The sequence below is a fragment of the Eriocheir sinensis genome, chromosome 22, assembly GCF_024679095.1.
Source record: "Eriocheir sinensis breed Jianghai 21 chromosome 22, ASM2467909v1, whole genome shotgun sequence".
NCBI lineage: Eukaryota > Metazoa > Arthropoda > Malacostraca > Decapoda > Varunidae > Eriocheir > Eriocheir sinensis.
Window position 1 is genome coordinate 3094413 of NC_066530.1, and position 16215 is coordinate 3110627.

Here is a 16215-nt window from a genome sequence, read left to right on the forward strand (position 1 = left end):
TCTCCGCCGATCACTGACGAACTTATTAAATCTCTATATCAGGCAGCTTCGTTATAGGCCATCAGGTTCTTTCTGCTGCCTGCTCTTAAATGTTTCCTTCTCCCGTCAATTTCTCCTCCGTCTTCTTTCCCTCACTGACCTCCCTTTCCTTCGTTCCCTTTCCTCCTTCATTTCTTCACTCCATCTTCCTCCCTCACTTTGCATTTTTCCTTCTCCTCTTCCCTCAGTTTGTCCTTCGTGGTATTTTCTTTACTTTCCTCTCTTTTCCTCCTTCCCTTTTTTCCTTTATTTCCTCACTCCATCTTACTCCCTCAACTTGCTTTTTTTTGCTCCGCCTCTTGCATTTTTCCTCCTCTTCCCTCGATTTGTCCTTCGTCGTATTTTCTTTACTTTCCTCTCTTTTCCTCGTTCCCTTTCTTCCTTTATTTCCTAACTCCATTTTACTCCTTCAACTGGCTTCTTTTTTTTTTTTTGCTCCTCCTAGTCTTCCATGTTTCCTCCTCCTCTTCCATCAGTTTGTCTTTCGTCTCCTTTCCTTCACTTTCCTCCATTCCTTCTCTTCCTTCATTTCCTACCTCACCTCGCTTTTTCTTTTTTTCTTCCCCTCACAGTTGCCTGCTCTTCCATGTTTCCCCGTTCTTCGTCTTTCCTTCTCTTTCCTTACTCTTCTCTATTCCCTTCCCTGCTTCATTTCCTCACTCCACTTCCTCACCTTATTTTTTCCTTTCGTCTCTCTCTCTCTCTCTCTCTCTCTCTCTCTCTCTCTCTCTCTCTCTCTCTCTCTCTCTCTCTCTCTCTCTCTCTCTCTCTCCCACCACCTGGCTCCTGTAAATTTACCATGCGTTTCAGAATGGGCAGAAGCTTGTATTAGATTTAGCCTTCCTTCTGTGTAACTATTTTTTCTTTCTTCTTCTTTCCCTAATTATGTCTTTAAAAATATGTAAAAATCGTATCTTCTCTCTCTCTCTCTCTCTCTCTCTCTCTCTCTCTCTCTCTCTCTCTCTCTCTCTCTCTCTCTCTCTCTCTCTCTCTCTCGTTCAAAACACTATTCTTCCTCGTTTCACACATCTTACATTCATCTTGTCTTCTGTATGGACAGTTTTCAAGTTCGATAAGGAATATAACTTTTTTTTTTATCTTATTTATGGTGTTGGATGTTTTGCTCTATAAGGAAAAATACACGTGGAAAAAAATGTAGTCTCCTTTGAATCCTTTTTTTTCTTTGTTTTTACTTTTATGTATTTGTATTCAGCAGCAACTTTTTTTCTCTCTATGACAGGAATAAATTTTTCGATCTTCCTTTTTTTTTCCATTTCTATTTCTTCGGTCTTTATTTTTTTTTTTTAGAGGGGGGTTATAGAGGATGCAAGAAAGAAGTCCCTCTCCCACACTTTCATACATTTTATTATTTTTTCACTTAATGGTATAGTATAAACTTTTTTTTTTATTCTTGTATATTATAAACAAATATTTTTTATATAATAATTTCCTTCCATATTTTATAATTTATATTAGGTATAAAAAAAAACCACCTGTCACCTCGTATGTACACCTGTCCTCTCTCTCTCTCTCTCTCTCTCTCTCTCTCTCTCTCTCTCTCAAAGATCAAATCATCCTCGTTTCTTCTTTTTTCCCCAATTCTTCTTCTCTTCACCTTTTCTTTCTCTTTACCGTCTTTATTTTCTCGGCTTTCTCTATTTCCTTTTATTTTCCTCTTTTCCTTCTTCAAAACGACTTCTTATCAAAAACTGTCAGGAGAAGGAATAAACAGTCTCTCTCTCTCTCTCTCTCTCTCTCTCTCTCTCTCTCTCTCTCTCTCTCTCTCTCTCTCTCTCTCTCTCTCTCGCCCTTGGTTCTGAGTAAATAAACGACGGTGAAAGTCCTACTGAAGTCAACAAGAAGAGGCGTGAAGGGCTGGTTTGTTTAGGAGGAGGAGGAGGAGGAGGAGGAGGAGGAGGAGGAGGAAGAGGAGGAGGCGGTGTCGATAGTTAGTAGAATATTGAAAGACGATATCCAAGTGGTGTTAAAATTAGTAGCGCACGGAAAGAGAGAGAGAGAGAGAGAGAGAGAGAGAGAGAGAGAGAGAGAGAGCTGAGCCTACAAAAAAACGAGAAAAACTGACCACACACACTCCATTTTCTTTTCTAGATCAGGGAGGACTTGTCAAGGTCACTCTACTAGGCCCTCCTCCTCCTCCTCTTGGTTCACCCACCAAACCTTCTCCTTCTCCTCCTCCTCCTCCTTTTGTTCCACCCACCAAACCTTTTCCTCCTCCTCCTCCTCCTCCTCCTCTTGTTCCACCCACCAATCCTCCTTTTGCTCCTCCTCCTCCTCCTCCTCCTCCTCCTCTTGTTTCACCCACCAAACCTTCTCCTTCTCCTCCTCTTGTTCCACCCACCAAACCTATTCCTCCTCCTCCTCCTCCTCCTCTTGCTCCACCCACCAAACCTCCTATTCCTCCTCCTCCTTCTTCTTGTCACTCTGATTATACTTATTCTCTTCTTTTTTCTTCTCCTTCCACCTTCTGCTCCGCCTAATCCTCCTAAAGCATTACACAAAACGACCATGACAGCTTGAACACACACACACACACACACACACACACACACACACATGTACGTACGTCTTGTGCTAAATTATCTACGCACACGCTTTTACGACTCACGTCTGTGTGTACATGTGTATCACGCCGGCCTTGACGGATTCTCTTGTGTGCACACCCCAGATATCGCCGCCGCCTGCACCTCCTCCTCCTCTCCATTCACACACACGTTTTTATCCAGCACCTCCATCACCATCACCTCCTTCTCCTCCTCCTCCTCCTCCCTCCTCCGGCCGGTCTTCCTCCTTCACCACCTCCTCCCTCCTCCGGCAGGTCTTCCTCCTTCACCACCTCCTCCTCCTCCTTGCCTCCAACTTATTCTTCTCCTCCTCCAGAGCAAGAATGGGTCAGCCGGCAGCGGGTCCGTGGAGTGGTGGTGGGGTGGGGGTGGTAGGGCTGTGTGGGGGGGTTGGGGGGGTTGCATCAACTTGAAGGTCACTTGCAGAGGGCATAGCAGCAGCAGCAGCTGTAGTGAGGAGGGCCACTTTGGACGGTGACACACACACACACACACACACACACACACACACACACACACGGGAATACAGACAAACGCACGCCTACTTAAACGATCGGTTTAATAAACTATTATATATATATATACGTCGACTTCATAAACGTCAGGTAACGGTACAACACATAAAATACATTATTCACAAACTGAGCAAGTAACAGCTGGTGTGCGCGCGTGCAGGGCCGCCGCGGCACGAGGGGGGCAGGGCGGCGGCGTGCCTGCCGAATATCACAAGGCCGTGCCGGGCGGTGTGGGCGTGTTCTCACGCCCGCGGCCCCGCCTGATATTTGTCAGACCATTGGTGGCCGAACAGAGGCCCCTCCAGATTAGAGGACCGCGCCCTCTGCTGACGACAGCTGGCGCCCCCTGCACGACGTCAGGGGTGCTGAGGGGCGGTCTTTAGGGCAGCGTGCCTAGGTTTTCCCGCGAGGACCCGGCGCTACCGTACGTGGAGTCGTCGTCGTCGCGGCCCGGCACCAGCAGCGTCTGCCGTTCGTCCTTATCCCGCGCCAGGCTGTCGTGTATAGCCGGGTAGGTGACCTGGGGCGGCGTGGCGCAGCAGTGGTAGATCCCCGTGCTGAGGGCCACCATCACGTGCAGCGCCGCCACCAGCACCGTGGTCCAGTCGAAGCCGATGTAGTCCATGAGGACGCCGCCGGCAGAGGGCCCGATGAAGCAGCCGAGGGCGAATGTGGAGGTCCAGATGCCGGACACGAGGCCGTAGGTCCCCAGGTCGTCGGGGAAGCCGTGGGCGAGGGCGTCGCGATGCGCCCCGGCAAAGGTGGAGACGAGGACGGCGCCGAAGCCGATGCCGTGTATGATAAGGGAGACGATGCAGAGGGGGAGGCTGAGCTTGATGGGCAGGAAGGGCATGGGCCCGACGAAGGTGAAGGAGAGGACGACCACCACGGCGCCGAAGGTGATGAGCGTGCGCGGCGCCAGGTACTTGTCGCACATCATGCCCCAGAAGGGCGCCAGCAGGGCGTACGTGGAGCCGTTTAGGATGAACATGAGGCCCATCTGCACGGGCGACAGCTTCAGGGACCGCAGGTGGGGCTCCAGCGTTGCCTGCAGGAAGCCGATGCTGATGGAGGCCGAGATGATGGCGAAACACGCCAGGAAGATGGACGGCAGCCGCAGCGCCGCGAAGAACTGGCCGCGGCCTGCCTGGGCCTCGGGCGTGGCCTCGGCGCCCTCGGAGGGCAGGAAGCAGGTGGTGATAACGGCGGCGCCGAGCAGGACGCCGCCCATGGCCGCGAAGGGCAGTGTGTAGCCACCCACCTCATAGAGGGCGCCACCCACGGTGGGGCCCACGATGAGCCCCAGGCCGAAGAAGGTCTCCATGGTGGCGAAGGCGGCGCCCACGTTCTTGGGGAACTCCTTGGCGATGATGCTGAAGGCGGAGGTAATGAAGGCGGCGTTGCCCATCGCCTCCACGATCCTCACAGCGAAGGAGAACCCGATGAAGGTGTCGCTGTTCTTGATCCGGTCCAGGAAGCCGAAGACGATGCACATGACGGAGACGATGAAGATGCCGGCGTTGTTGATGAACTTTGGGCCGAGGCGCGTCATGAAGCGGCCGTAGATGGGGCTCACGAGGAAGACCGTCAGCTCGAACACTCCGAACACCAGCCCGTACTGCGACGCCGTGGCGCCCTTCTTCTCGGCCTCGCCGGGGTAGAAGGGCGCCTGCAGAGACACGCAGACGGCGTTACAGAACTGTGCCAGGCTGAACACCACCAGCGTCACCCACTGCCGCCGTGAGTACTTGCCGGAAGCGGCGGCGACGTCGGGCTCGGCGGGTTTCGGGGAGGACATGGCGGCGGGTGTGGTGCCGGTGGACTAGACCGGCGACGAGGAGGAGGGTGTGGGAGGCGAGGTGGAGTAGGCAGCTGCACCGGGAAGGGAGGGGTGACGGCGGCGGCGGCGACGGCGAGGCAGCAACAGTGACCGAGGGTGTGGGAAGCCACACGACTCCCTGCTTACTGTGCACGACGACCACGCGGGGAGACAGTGACCAAGCAGACGGTGGGCTGGCGGCTGACGAAGTGAAGGGCGGCCGGCAGGGGGGCGGGTGTGCACCAGTGAGTGGCGTGTGCAGCGAGACGCAGTGCTGCAGTGGCGGGCGGCGGGTGAATACTGGTCAGTTGGCGGGGCAGAGGCAAGTCCTGCCCCGCCATTGTTGCCAGACGCTCGTGGCGGCCATGGCAACGTTCCTGTGCCCGGAGAAACTTCCGACGTGACGAAGGCCGTGCGAGGACCTCCTGTGTGTGTGTGTGTGTGACGCTGTGAACGACAACCTTTGGGGGGGGGAGGAGAAGGGGAGAGGAAGACAACGGGAGAGGAGGAGAAGAGAGGAGGGGAGGAAGAGAAGGGAAAGTGAGGTGTGGGTGGAGGTAAAATGGAGAGAGCGGTAAGAATGGGGGAGAGGGAGACACCGGAGGAGGGTGAATGTTGAGGAATGGAGGAGAGGAGGAAAAGGAGGAGGAGAGGGGGAGAGAGGGGAAGGGGAGGAGGGAGCCGCAGGTAACTGGGGAATTGTTTGGGAGGGGGGAGAGTGACTACCTCCTCCTCCTCCTCCTCCTCCTCCTCCTCTTTCTCCTCCAACTCCTCCTCCTCCTCCTCGACTCGTCCTCGTCCTTGTCTCGAGACATTACAAGGAAACGGTTCGCCCAATAACAAGATAATTTTTTACTTTTATTATCAACATGAAGCAACCTTAGTGGAGCTTCTTCCGCTACTCTCTCTCTCTCTCTCTCTCTCTCTCTCTCTCTCTCTCTCTCTCTCTCTCTCTCTCTCTCTCTCTCAAGTGATGGCGAACTTTACCTAACTTTGCAAATCATTCAATGCGTAGACACAGCAAGGAGGAGGAGGAGGAGGAGGAGGGAGAGGAGAAGGTGAATAGGGAAGATAGTTTGTCGGAAGGAGGAAGGGATAACTGATTATTACCTCCCCCTTCCCCTCCTCCTCTTCCTCCTCCTCTTCTTTCTTTGTTATGGAGTAGGAGGAGGAGGAAGAAGAGGAGAATCAGCAGTTATGTCACTAAGAGAGAGAGAGAGAGAGAGAGAGAGAGAGAGAGAGAGAGAAATACAATCTCACATTCGAGGTATCACTTTCCTTTCAACCCCCAAAATATTTCACCGGGAGGAGGAGGAGGAGGAGGAGGAGGAGGAGGAGGAGGAGGAAGAGGAGGAGGAGGAGGTGTTCCAAGGTAAGAATATTCTGAAACTAAAGATCTCTCTCTCTCTCTCTCTCTCTCTCTCTCTCTCTCTCTCTCTCTCTGATAAGACAGACAAACGGTAATCACTTAATCTCCAAAGCGGTAAATCTGGACAACTTACGAACACACACACACACACACACACACACACACACAGCAACAATGAGACTGAAGGATGGTCATAATACGTGTGTGTGTGTGTGTGTGTGTGTGTGTGCGCGCGCGAAGCCTTTCAGTGTCAAGGCAGCGGAAGAAATGCAGAGAAAGAAGAAGAGGGTGAGAAAATGAAGGAGGAGGAGGAGGAGGAGGGGGAGAAGAAATGCAGATGAATACGAGGAGAATGAGGAAGAGAAGAAAGAGGAAGAAGAGAAAAAATGTAGATGAAGAGGAGGAGGAGGAGGAGAAGGAAGAGCAGGAGGAGGAGGAGAAGAAGAAGAAAAGGAGGAAAAAAATAGGTGGAAAAAGAAGAAAAAAAGTAAAAATGTAGGTGGAGAGGAGGAGGAGGAGGGGGAAGAAAAGAAACATGAGGAAGAGGAGGAAAGAGGAAGAGGAGAGGAGGAAAAGAAGAGGAAGAGGAGGAGCAGGAAGAGGAAGAGGAGGAGGAGGAAGAAGTCAATTACAGGTGATAGGTCAGCTCAGAGGTCAGCAGGTCAATAATTTCCCTGGTCAGCATTCAGCATCAGCGAGATAGGTCAGAGCCAGCACGGGGAGGGGGAGAGGGAGGGGGAGGTCATGCTGTCTGAGGAGGAAGGGGGAGAGGGGGGCAAGGAACGGGGGATGTCTGTTGCTCATACATGACTATAATCCATATCAGACCCTATTACATACCGTTTTTCGCAAATATCTTTCAAACGAAGACTCGGATCAGCATGGGACTTTGGCACAGATTGCTTCACACACTCCGCTAATTTTTGACGTTCTTGTGCACTGCCGGATGCGGTTAATTATGGCGTTTACTCTTGACTGTGATGGCAAAACCTGCTGAGCCACTTACACATTCGATCAGGTGAGGCGTGACGTGTTTGTGACGTGTATCCACCAACTACCTCCACCCCTGGCTTCCCCTACTCCCACCCCTCCCTTTCCCTCCCTCCTCCTTCTCCCCCGCACTCTCTCCCCCCGCGCTCTTTCTCCCCCATACCTCCCCCCCCCCTCTCTCTCTCTCTCTCTCTCTCTCTCTCTCTCTCTCTTTCCCACAAACACTTGTGCTGTACACGAGATATGACCCCATGCACACGTGTGACTTGAATTAATGGCAGATAAATAGAAATTATATCCCGTCTGCATCAGCATCAGCAGTGATGACGAGGATGGCCTGTTTGTCGATGGTGATGAATGTTGAAGTAACAGCCTATGTGGTCAGTCATTTACATTATTAATCCACCCATCATATACTCGCTATCTATTTTTGTTTGCTATGACTTTTTAACATATCTACATGAACACATCGTATGGCAGTCTTTTCCTAACATCAGAATAAATTATTCATATATTTCTCCAATTTCGTTTCACGTTTTTACTCTGCAATGAATTCCCGCAATCAATTCCAACGTTGTTTCTTTCCGTCTCTTACGCGATTTCCTATAAATGATCAAGCGTCAGCTACGTGCTTCATCCCATCATACGCTCAACGTAACCTGTGGGAGGGAGGGCCATATACTCGTACAACTTTCAATGGGTATATAATTGCCAAACAAACCTCACACAGCACTTAAGCAACATCCAGTTACGCCGGAACAGGAATCAGGGTCGTGTGCATAAAACACCAGACCATACTTAGCATGTACTTTCGAGTTATCCGCCATAGTAGAGAGAGAGAGAGAGAGAGAGAGAGAGGGGGGGGGGGCAGGTATGGGGGAGAAAGAGGGCGGGAGGAGAGGGTGCGGTGGAGAAGGAGGGTTGGTGGGAGGGAAAGGGAGGGGTGGGAGTAGGGGAAGCCAGGGGTGGAGGTAGTTGGTGGATACACGTCACAAACACGTCACGCCTCACCTGTTCGAATGTGTAAGTGGCTCACGCAGGTTTTGCCATCACAGTCAAGAGTAAACGCCATAATTAACCGCATCCGGCAGTGCACAATAACGTCAAAAATTAGCGGAGTGTGTGAAGCAATCTGTGCCAAAGTCCCATGCTGATCCGAGTCTTCGTTTGAAAGATATTTGCGAAAAACGGCGTCATGGGGTCTGATATGGAGAGTAGTTCCTGTTTTAATTTCGTAATGGTAAGAGGGGGGGGGGCGAGGGGGGATGGTGGTAAGGGGGGGGGGGGGTAACTCTATCTAGGTTAATTAATATGGTAGATTTAGCTCACGTAGAGTTAGTCGTTCAGTCAGTCAGTCAGTCAGTTAGTTGCTATATCAGTTAGTCTATCAGTTATTCGGTGTCATTTAGTCAGTCAGTAAGGTAATAAGTCAGTCACTCAAGTCAGTCAGTCGGTCAGTCAGTCAGTCAGTCAGTCAGTTGCTATATCAGTTAGTCATTCAGTTATTCGGTGTCATTTAGTCAGTCAGTAAGGTAATAAGTCAGTCAGTCAGTCAGTCAGTCAGTCAGTTGCTATATCAGTTAGTCTATCAGTTATTCGGTGTCATTTAGTCAGTCAGTAAGGTAATAAGTCAGTCACTCAAGTCAGTCAGTCGGTCAGTCAGTCAGTCAGTCAGTCAGTTGCTATATCAGTTAGTCATTCAGTTATTCGGTGTCATTTAGTCAGTCAGTAAGGTAATAAGTCAGTCACTCAAGTCAGTAAGTCGGTCAGTCAGTCAGTCAGTCAACACGTGATTTTCCTTACACTCTTCTGCGCAGTGTTGTGGTGAAGCGCACATGACGCACGCACGCACGCACTCTCTCTCTCTCTCTCTCTCTCTCTCTCTCTCTCTCTCTCTCTCTCTCTCTCTCTCTCTCTCTCTCTCTCTCTCTCTCTCTCATTCTAACACACACACCATCACGTAGCTCCTCCGAACTCTAATCTTCACATTCAGCACGAAATGTTAAAATAAATCCACATAATCTCCTTCCTTTCTGCGAGTCACTTTGCATCAAAATACTCAGGTGGTCACGCTGTGTAATCAACAGGTGTGAACCCTCAGGTGTTTTCAGACGCTTCCACCTCTCGCGCCAACTATTTGCAAAGGTCAAAGAGTAAGTTAGTCTGGTTCTAATGAGTGTTTCTTTAGGTTCACGGTACAGAGAAATCGTCAAACTAACCGCCAAACACTTTAGGTTCACGGTACAGAGAAATCGTCAAACTAACCGCCAAACACTTTAGGTTCACGGTACAGAGAAATCGTCAAACTAACCGCCAAACACTAGGTTCACGGTACAGAGGAATCGTCAAACTAACCGCCAAACACTTTAGGTTCACGGTACAGAGAAATCGTCAAACTAACCGCCAAACACTAGGTTCAAGGTACAGAGGAATCGTCAAACTAACCGCCAAACACTTTAGGTTCACGGTACAGAGAAATCGTCAAACTAACCGCCAAACACTAGGTTCACGGTACAGAGGAATCGTCAAACTAACCGCCAAACACTTTAGGTTCACGGTACAGAGAAATCGTCAAACTAACCGCCAAACACTTTAGGTTCACGGTACAGAGAAATCGTCAAACTAACCGCCAAACACTAGGTTCACGGTACAGAGGATGGGTCAAACTAACCGCCAAACACTTTAGGTTCACGGTACAGAGGATGGGTCAAACTAACCGCCAAATACTTTAGGTTCACGGTACAGAGAAATCGTCAAACTAACCGCCAAACACTTTAGGTTCACGGTACAGAGGATGGGTCAAACTAACCGCCAAACACTTTAGGTTCACGGTACAGAGGAATGGTCAAACTAACCGCCAAATACTTTAGGTTCACGGTACAGAGGATGGGTCAAACTAACCGCCAAACACTTTAGGTTCACGGTACAGAGGATGGGTCAAACTAACCGCCAAATACTTTAGGTTCACGGTACAGAGGAATGGTCAAACTAACCGCCAAACACTTTAGGTTCACGGTACAGAGGAATGGTCAAACTAACCGCCAAACACTTTAGGTTCACGGTACAGAGGATGGGTCAAACTAACCGCCAAATACTTTAGGTTCACGGTACAGAGGATGGGTCAAACTAACCGCCAAATACTTTAGGTTCACGGTACAGAGGAATGGTCAAACTAACCGCCAAACACTTTAGGTTCACGGTACAGAGGAATGGTCAAACTAACCGCCAAATACTTTAGGTTCACGGTACAGAGGAATGGTCAAACTAACCGCCAAACTCTTTAGGTTCACGGTACAGAGGATGGGTCAAACTAACCGCCAAATACTTTAGGTTCACGGTACAGAGGATGGGTCAAACTAACCGCCAAACACTTTAGGTTCACGGTACAGAGGATGGGTCAAACTAACCGCCAAACACTTTAGGTTCACGGTACAGAGGATGGGTCAAACTAACCGCCAAACACTTTAGGTTCACGGTACAGAGGATGGGTCAAACTAACCGCCAAATACTTTAGGTTCACGGTACAGAGGATGGGTCAAACTAACCGCCAAACACTTTAGGTTCACGGTACAGAGGATGGGTCAAACTAACCGCCAAATACTTTAGGTTCACGGTACAGAGGAATGGTCAAACTAACCGCCAAATACTTTAGGTTCACGGTACAGAGATGGGGTCAACTAACCGCCACGTTAGGTTCACGGTACAGAGGATGGGTCAAACTAACCGCCAAATACTTTAGGTTCACGGTACAGAGAAATCGTCAAACTAACCGCCAAACACTTTAGGTTCACGGTACAGAGGATGGGTCAAACTAACCGCCAAATACTTTAGGTTCACGGTACAGAGGATGGGTCAAACTAACCGCCAAATACTTTAGGTTCACGGTACAGAGGATGGGTCAAACTAACCGCCAAACACTTTAGGTTCACGGTACAGAGGATGGGTCAAACTAACCGCCAAACACTTTAGGTTCACGGTACAGAGGAATGGTCAAACTAACCGCCAAACACTTTAGGTTCACGGTACAGAGGATGGGTCAAACTAACCGCCAAACACTTTAGGTTCACGGTACAGAGGATGGGTCAAACTAACCGCCAAACACTTTAGGTTCACGGTACAGAGAAATCGTCAAACTAACCGCCAAGTACTTTAGGTTCACGGTACAGAGAAATCGTCAAACTAACCGCCAAATACTTTAGGTTCACGGTACAGAGGATAACCGCCAATACTTAGGTTCACGGTACAGAGGATGGGTCAAACTAACCGCCAAACACTTTAGGTTCACGGTACAGAGGATGGGTCAAACTAACCGCCAAACACTTTAGGTTCACGGTACAGAAGAAGGGTCAAACTAACCGCCAAACACTTTAGGTTCACGGTACAGAGGAATGGTCAAACTAACCGCCAAACACTTTAGGTTCACGGTACAGAAGAAGGGTCAAACTACACCAGGGTCATAAACTATTTTCATATCCATGCTACAGAAGAAGGGTCAAACTACACCAGGGTCATAAAACTACCCCTGGAAAGACCGAAAAGGATTAATCGAGTTCTCATAAGTGCTTTTTCATATCCATGCTACAGAAGAAGGGTCAAACTACATCAGGGTCATAAAACTACCCCTGGAAAGGCCGAAAAGGATTAATCGAGTTCTCATAAGTGCTTTTTCATATCCATGCTACAGAAGAAGGGTCAAACTACACCAGGGTCATAAAACTATAGTTGGACAGGCCGAAAAGAAGATTAATCGAGTTCTCATTAGTGCTTTTTCATATCCATGCTACAGAAGAAGGGTCAAACTACACCAGGGTCATAAAACTATCCCTGGAAAGGCCCACAAATCTCACTACAGTAATGCCTTGTCAAATGTGTGTCCTTGCGAGCCAAAATGTTTAAAAATACGGCCCTTGATCTTCTTACCTACGCCCATATTGCAAGCAGCTTTCCCTTCCTCGGCTGTTCCCTTGACATCTGTCCAGTAATACCAGACAGCCAGACCTTCCTTACGAGCTGACCGCGAGCCACTTTTACGGGTTAATGGCAACACTCAACATATTAATTCACCTTTTAGTGATAGTATGGCGCAAATAAGCTACTAGAAAAGCCATTGGAAGTTATGTGTTCTTTAACGAGGGAAAAATTGTTAAGAAGCTGACGTTATGTTTTTGAGGCGGTGATGACTGACTTTTTTTTTTTTTTTTTTTTACAGCAAAGGAAGCAGTTCAGGGGCAAAAACAAGTAATAATGAGAAAAAGTCATAAAATCCCGCTAAACACTGCCCCTATAAAATGAAGAAAAGCCATAAAATCCCGCTAAACACTGCCCTCTCTCTCTCTCTCTCTCTCTCTCTCTCTCTCTCTCTCTCTCTCTCTCTCTCTCTCTCTCTCTCTCTCTCTCTCTCTCTCTCTCTCTCAACCTCCTCCTCCTCCTCCTCCTCCTCCTCCTCCTCCTCCTATCTATCTATCTATCTCACTCTCTCCTTGAAGCTGCACAGGGAAGTCTAATCAAGTGTTTACCTGTCATGTACCTGCGTGCCCTTTACTATATTGCTATTAATTAAAACAGGTAAGATTGTACTTGAAGGTGATAACCATTTTTGTCGTTTTTTTTTTTACCTTTTCCATTTTTATCTTATTTTCATCTTTTCCGCTTCTCTTTTTCTTCTTTCACGTCAATTCTTTCTTCTGTATCTTTCTTTTTATCTAATTTATTTTTCTCTTCTTTCATTTTGTTCTTTCGGCTCGATTGTAATGTCTTCCTTTCACTCCTCTCTTTCTTTTTTTCTTTTATTCTTTCTTTCTATCTTTCCTTATGCCTGACCTCCTTTCCTTCCTTATTTCTCTCTTTATTTCTTGCTGTCTTTACGCCTGTCAATCTTTCTTCTCTTCTTTTCTCTAACTGTTTTTCTTCACATTTTTCTCAGCCTCCTCCTCCTCCTCCTCCTTCTTCTCCTACTCCTCTACTCCTCTACTTTGCTATCCTGTTTTTTCCCAGTAGGCAGAAAACAGTGTAAATAAAGAAAAACACTAAAATGAAACAAACTCCGCAAACACAAAATAAAAAAAATCAACAACAATATCAGACTTAAGCAAGAGACATAACACACACACACACACACACACACACACACACACACACACACACACACACACACACACACGTGCGCCGTGAGAGAGAGAGAGAGAGAGAGAGAGAGAGAGAGAGAGAGAGAGAGAGAGAGAGAGAGAGAGAGAGAGAGAGAGGAAGTGTGGGGTGGTGATAATATTTGTTCAACATATTTAAATCTTCAATGACAGTCTCTCTCTCTCTCTCTCTCTCTCTCTCTCTCTCTCTCTCTCTCTCTCTCTCTCTCTCTGACTTTAAAGATAAGCCATTAAGCCTCTGCTGAAGGTTGATCTTGTGTATAGCCGATATGTGTGTGTGTGTGTGTGTGTGTATGTTAAAGGGAGAAGAATTAGGGGAAATAGAAAGAGGAGGAGAAGGACGAACAGGAGGGGGGAGGGAAGGAGGAGGAGGAGGAGGAGGAGGAGGAGGAGGAGGAGGAGGAGGAGAAGAAGGACGAACAGGAGGAGGAGGAGGAGGAGGAGGAGGAAGAGGAGGAGGAGGAGGAGGAGGAGGAGGAGCAGAGGAGACAAGAAGACAATGAGAGGGAAAGAATAAATACTCTTATTAACACGAACCCTCTCTCTCTCTCTCTCTCTCTCTCTCTCTCTCTCTCTCTGCCCATGAACAGCAGAATTCGGGAAAGAGATTGAGGTTACGTCCGCGAGAGAGGAGGAGGAGGAGGAGGAGGACGAGGACGAGAAGGAAGAGGAAGAAAAGGAGGAGACGTAACCGATATCCTGTCCTTTTCTTTTCTATATATAACCTGAATATTATACAACTACTTTTTTAACGCTTTGCCTATGGCGCCGGTAGGCTCAGCTGATGGGGCCTGTTGGTCGGCCCAGCCCGTTACTGGTACAAGCAACTGTTTCATAGTGTAGTGGCTATTGTTAGAGTTGATCGAAATGAATACCAATACTTCAAATTCCAACGGATACGAATGCGATTTCGAACACACTGAAATGGTTTTATTCGAATAGAAATACGAATACTTCTTGAATGTATTCATGAATATACTCATGAATACTTTTCGTTGAAAAATGCCTTCTTGACGTAACTGGGTACAGCCTGTTCTCAAGTTATCCAACAGTATAATGACGCAGCGCTGCCACAGCCTGCGAACCTGCACTGTACACGACGATTACACGTCCGCCCCGGAGGCTGGAGTTGTAAGGAACAACGGCTGTTATTTCTCATAACAAATTTTGAAGTATTCGTCAGTTTATTTGCAGAATACGAATACTTTTCCCTTGTATTCGTATACGAATGAGAATACTTTGATTTCTATCGGTAATTATTTGAATACGAATACAAGCAAATACCCAAATAAGGTACTCGAATGTATTCGAATACGAATACTACATCCCTGACTGTTACTACTACTACTACTACTACTATTACTACTACCTACTACTACTACTACTACTGCTGCTAGAACTACTACTACTACTACTACTACTACTCCTACTACTACTGCTACTACTGTTGCTAGTACTACTACTACTACTACTACTACTACTGCTGTTGCTGCTGCTATTATCATATATAACCGTTACGTATGTAAAGCAGTGCCCGCTAATTCACCTCTAAACACACACACACACACACACACACACACTATACATCAAGGTCGTTTGATTACGTGTGTGAATGTGTGTGTGTGTGTGTGTGTGTGTGTGTGTGTGTGTGTGTGTGCCCAAACCACACTTATTATGCTTCTCCTCCTTCACTCTTTCCACTTGTTTGGGAAAGTTAAAAAACACACACACACACACACACACACACACACACACACATACACACAAAGGATCGTTCCGTGTATGGCAATAAAATAATACGTGCTCACAAAACAGCCAAACATACAATATATTTTTCTCACTTGTTTGTTTGTTTGTTTGTTTGTCTCGCTTGTTATTCCTGCTTGTCACTCCGTCTGCCCTTAACACCAAAATCTAATAAAAATAGGAAATGTGGAAAAAAAAAAAAGCTAAAGTAGAAAAAGTAAAGTAAAAAAGTAGTGAAAAAGTAAAAAAGTAAAGTAAGGTAAAGTAGAAAAGTATAGCAGTAAATAAAGGTGGAGAAAAATGTAAAATGAGGTACAGTGAAAAAGTAAAAAAAAAGTAAAGAAAGGTAAAGTAAAAAGTAAAAAAGTAAAGAAAGGTAAAGTAAAAAGTACAAAAGTAAAGAGGTAAAGTAAAAAAAACTGAAAAGGTAAAGTATAAAAAAGTTAAAAAAAACGTTAAAAATAAGAAAATAAATAAATTGGCAGACCATTTCGTGGCACATTCTCTCTCTCTCTCTCTCTCTCTCTCTCTCTCTCTCTCTCTCTCTCTCATCTTTTTTTTTTTTGTTCCTTTCCCTGTTATCGTTTCTAAATCCTTAAATGTTCAAAAAATTACGAGAATCAATTAATTCCGTCACTTTTCCTTTTATTATTTTTTTTGCTTCTTGTTTTTCTGAATTCGCTTTATCTTCCATTTCTCTTCTATGTTATTTTCCCTCTCTCTGATTTCGCTTTATCTTCCATTTCTCTTCTATGTTATTTTCCCTCTCTCTGATTTCGCTTTATCTTCTATTTCTCTTCTATGTTTATTTTTCTTCCATTTATTTCGTTTACTCTCCTATTCCTCTTCTGTTGTTTTTTTCTTCTCTTTCTGATTTCGCTTCACCTCCTAATTCTCTTCACTGTGTTTTATTTTCTTCTGTTATCAATTTCGCTTATCTAAAAATTTTCTTCTTTCTATATTTTTCTTTCCTCTCAAATTTCACTTCAAAAGAGATAACAAGTAGGAGAGA

General features: G+C 46.9%; 1 protein-coding gene and 1 long non-coding RNA gene across 2 annotated transcripts; one reads left to right on the forward strand and one right to left on the reverse strand.

Moving 5' to 3' along the window:
• Nucleotides 1-1386: 1386 nt before the first annotated feature.
• Nucleotides 1387-5377, reverse strand: LOC127001949 (MFS-type transporter SLC18B1-like). The gene is made up of 2 exons (XM_050867221.1): nucleotides 2263-5377; nucleotides 1387-2217 (listed from the first exon to the last, which is right to left on the reverse strand). Exon 1 carries the CDS (start codon nucleotides 4932-4934, stop codon nucleotides 3516-3518), a length of 1419 nt encoding a protein of 472 aa, XP_050723178.1. The 5' UTR covers nucleotides 4935-5377; the 3' UTR covers nucleotides 1387-2217; nucleotides 2263-3515.
• A 3891-nt stretch (nucleotides 5378-9268) lies between these two features.
• On the forward strand, nucleotides 9269-10513 carry LOC127002264 (uncharacterized). Its single transcript, XR_007755934.1, has 3 exons — nucleotides 9269-9548; nucleotides 10323-10368; nucleotides 10461-10513. It is a non-coding gene; the product is annotated as an uncharacterized LOC127002264 (long non-coding RNA).
• The last annotated feature ends 5702 nt before the right edge of the window (nucleotides 10514-16215 follow it).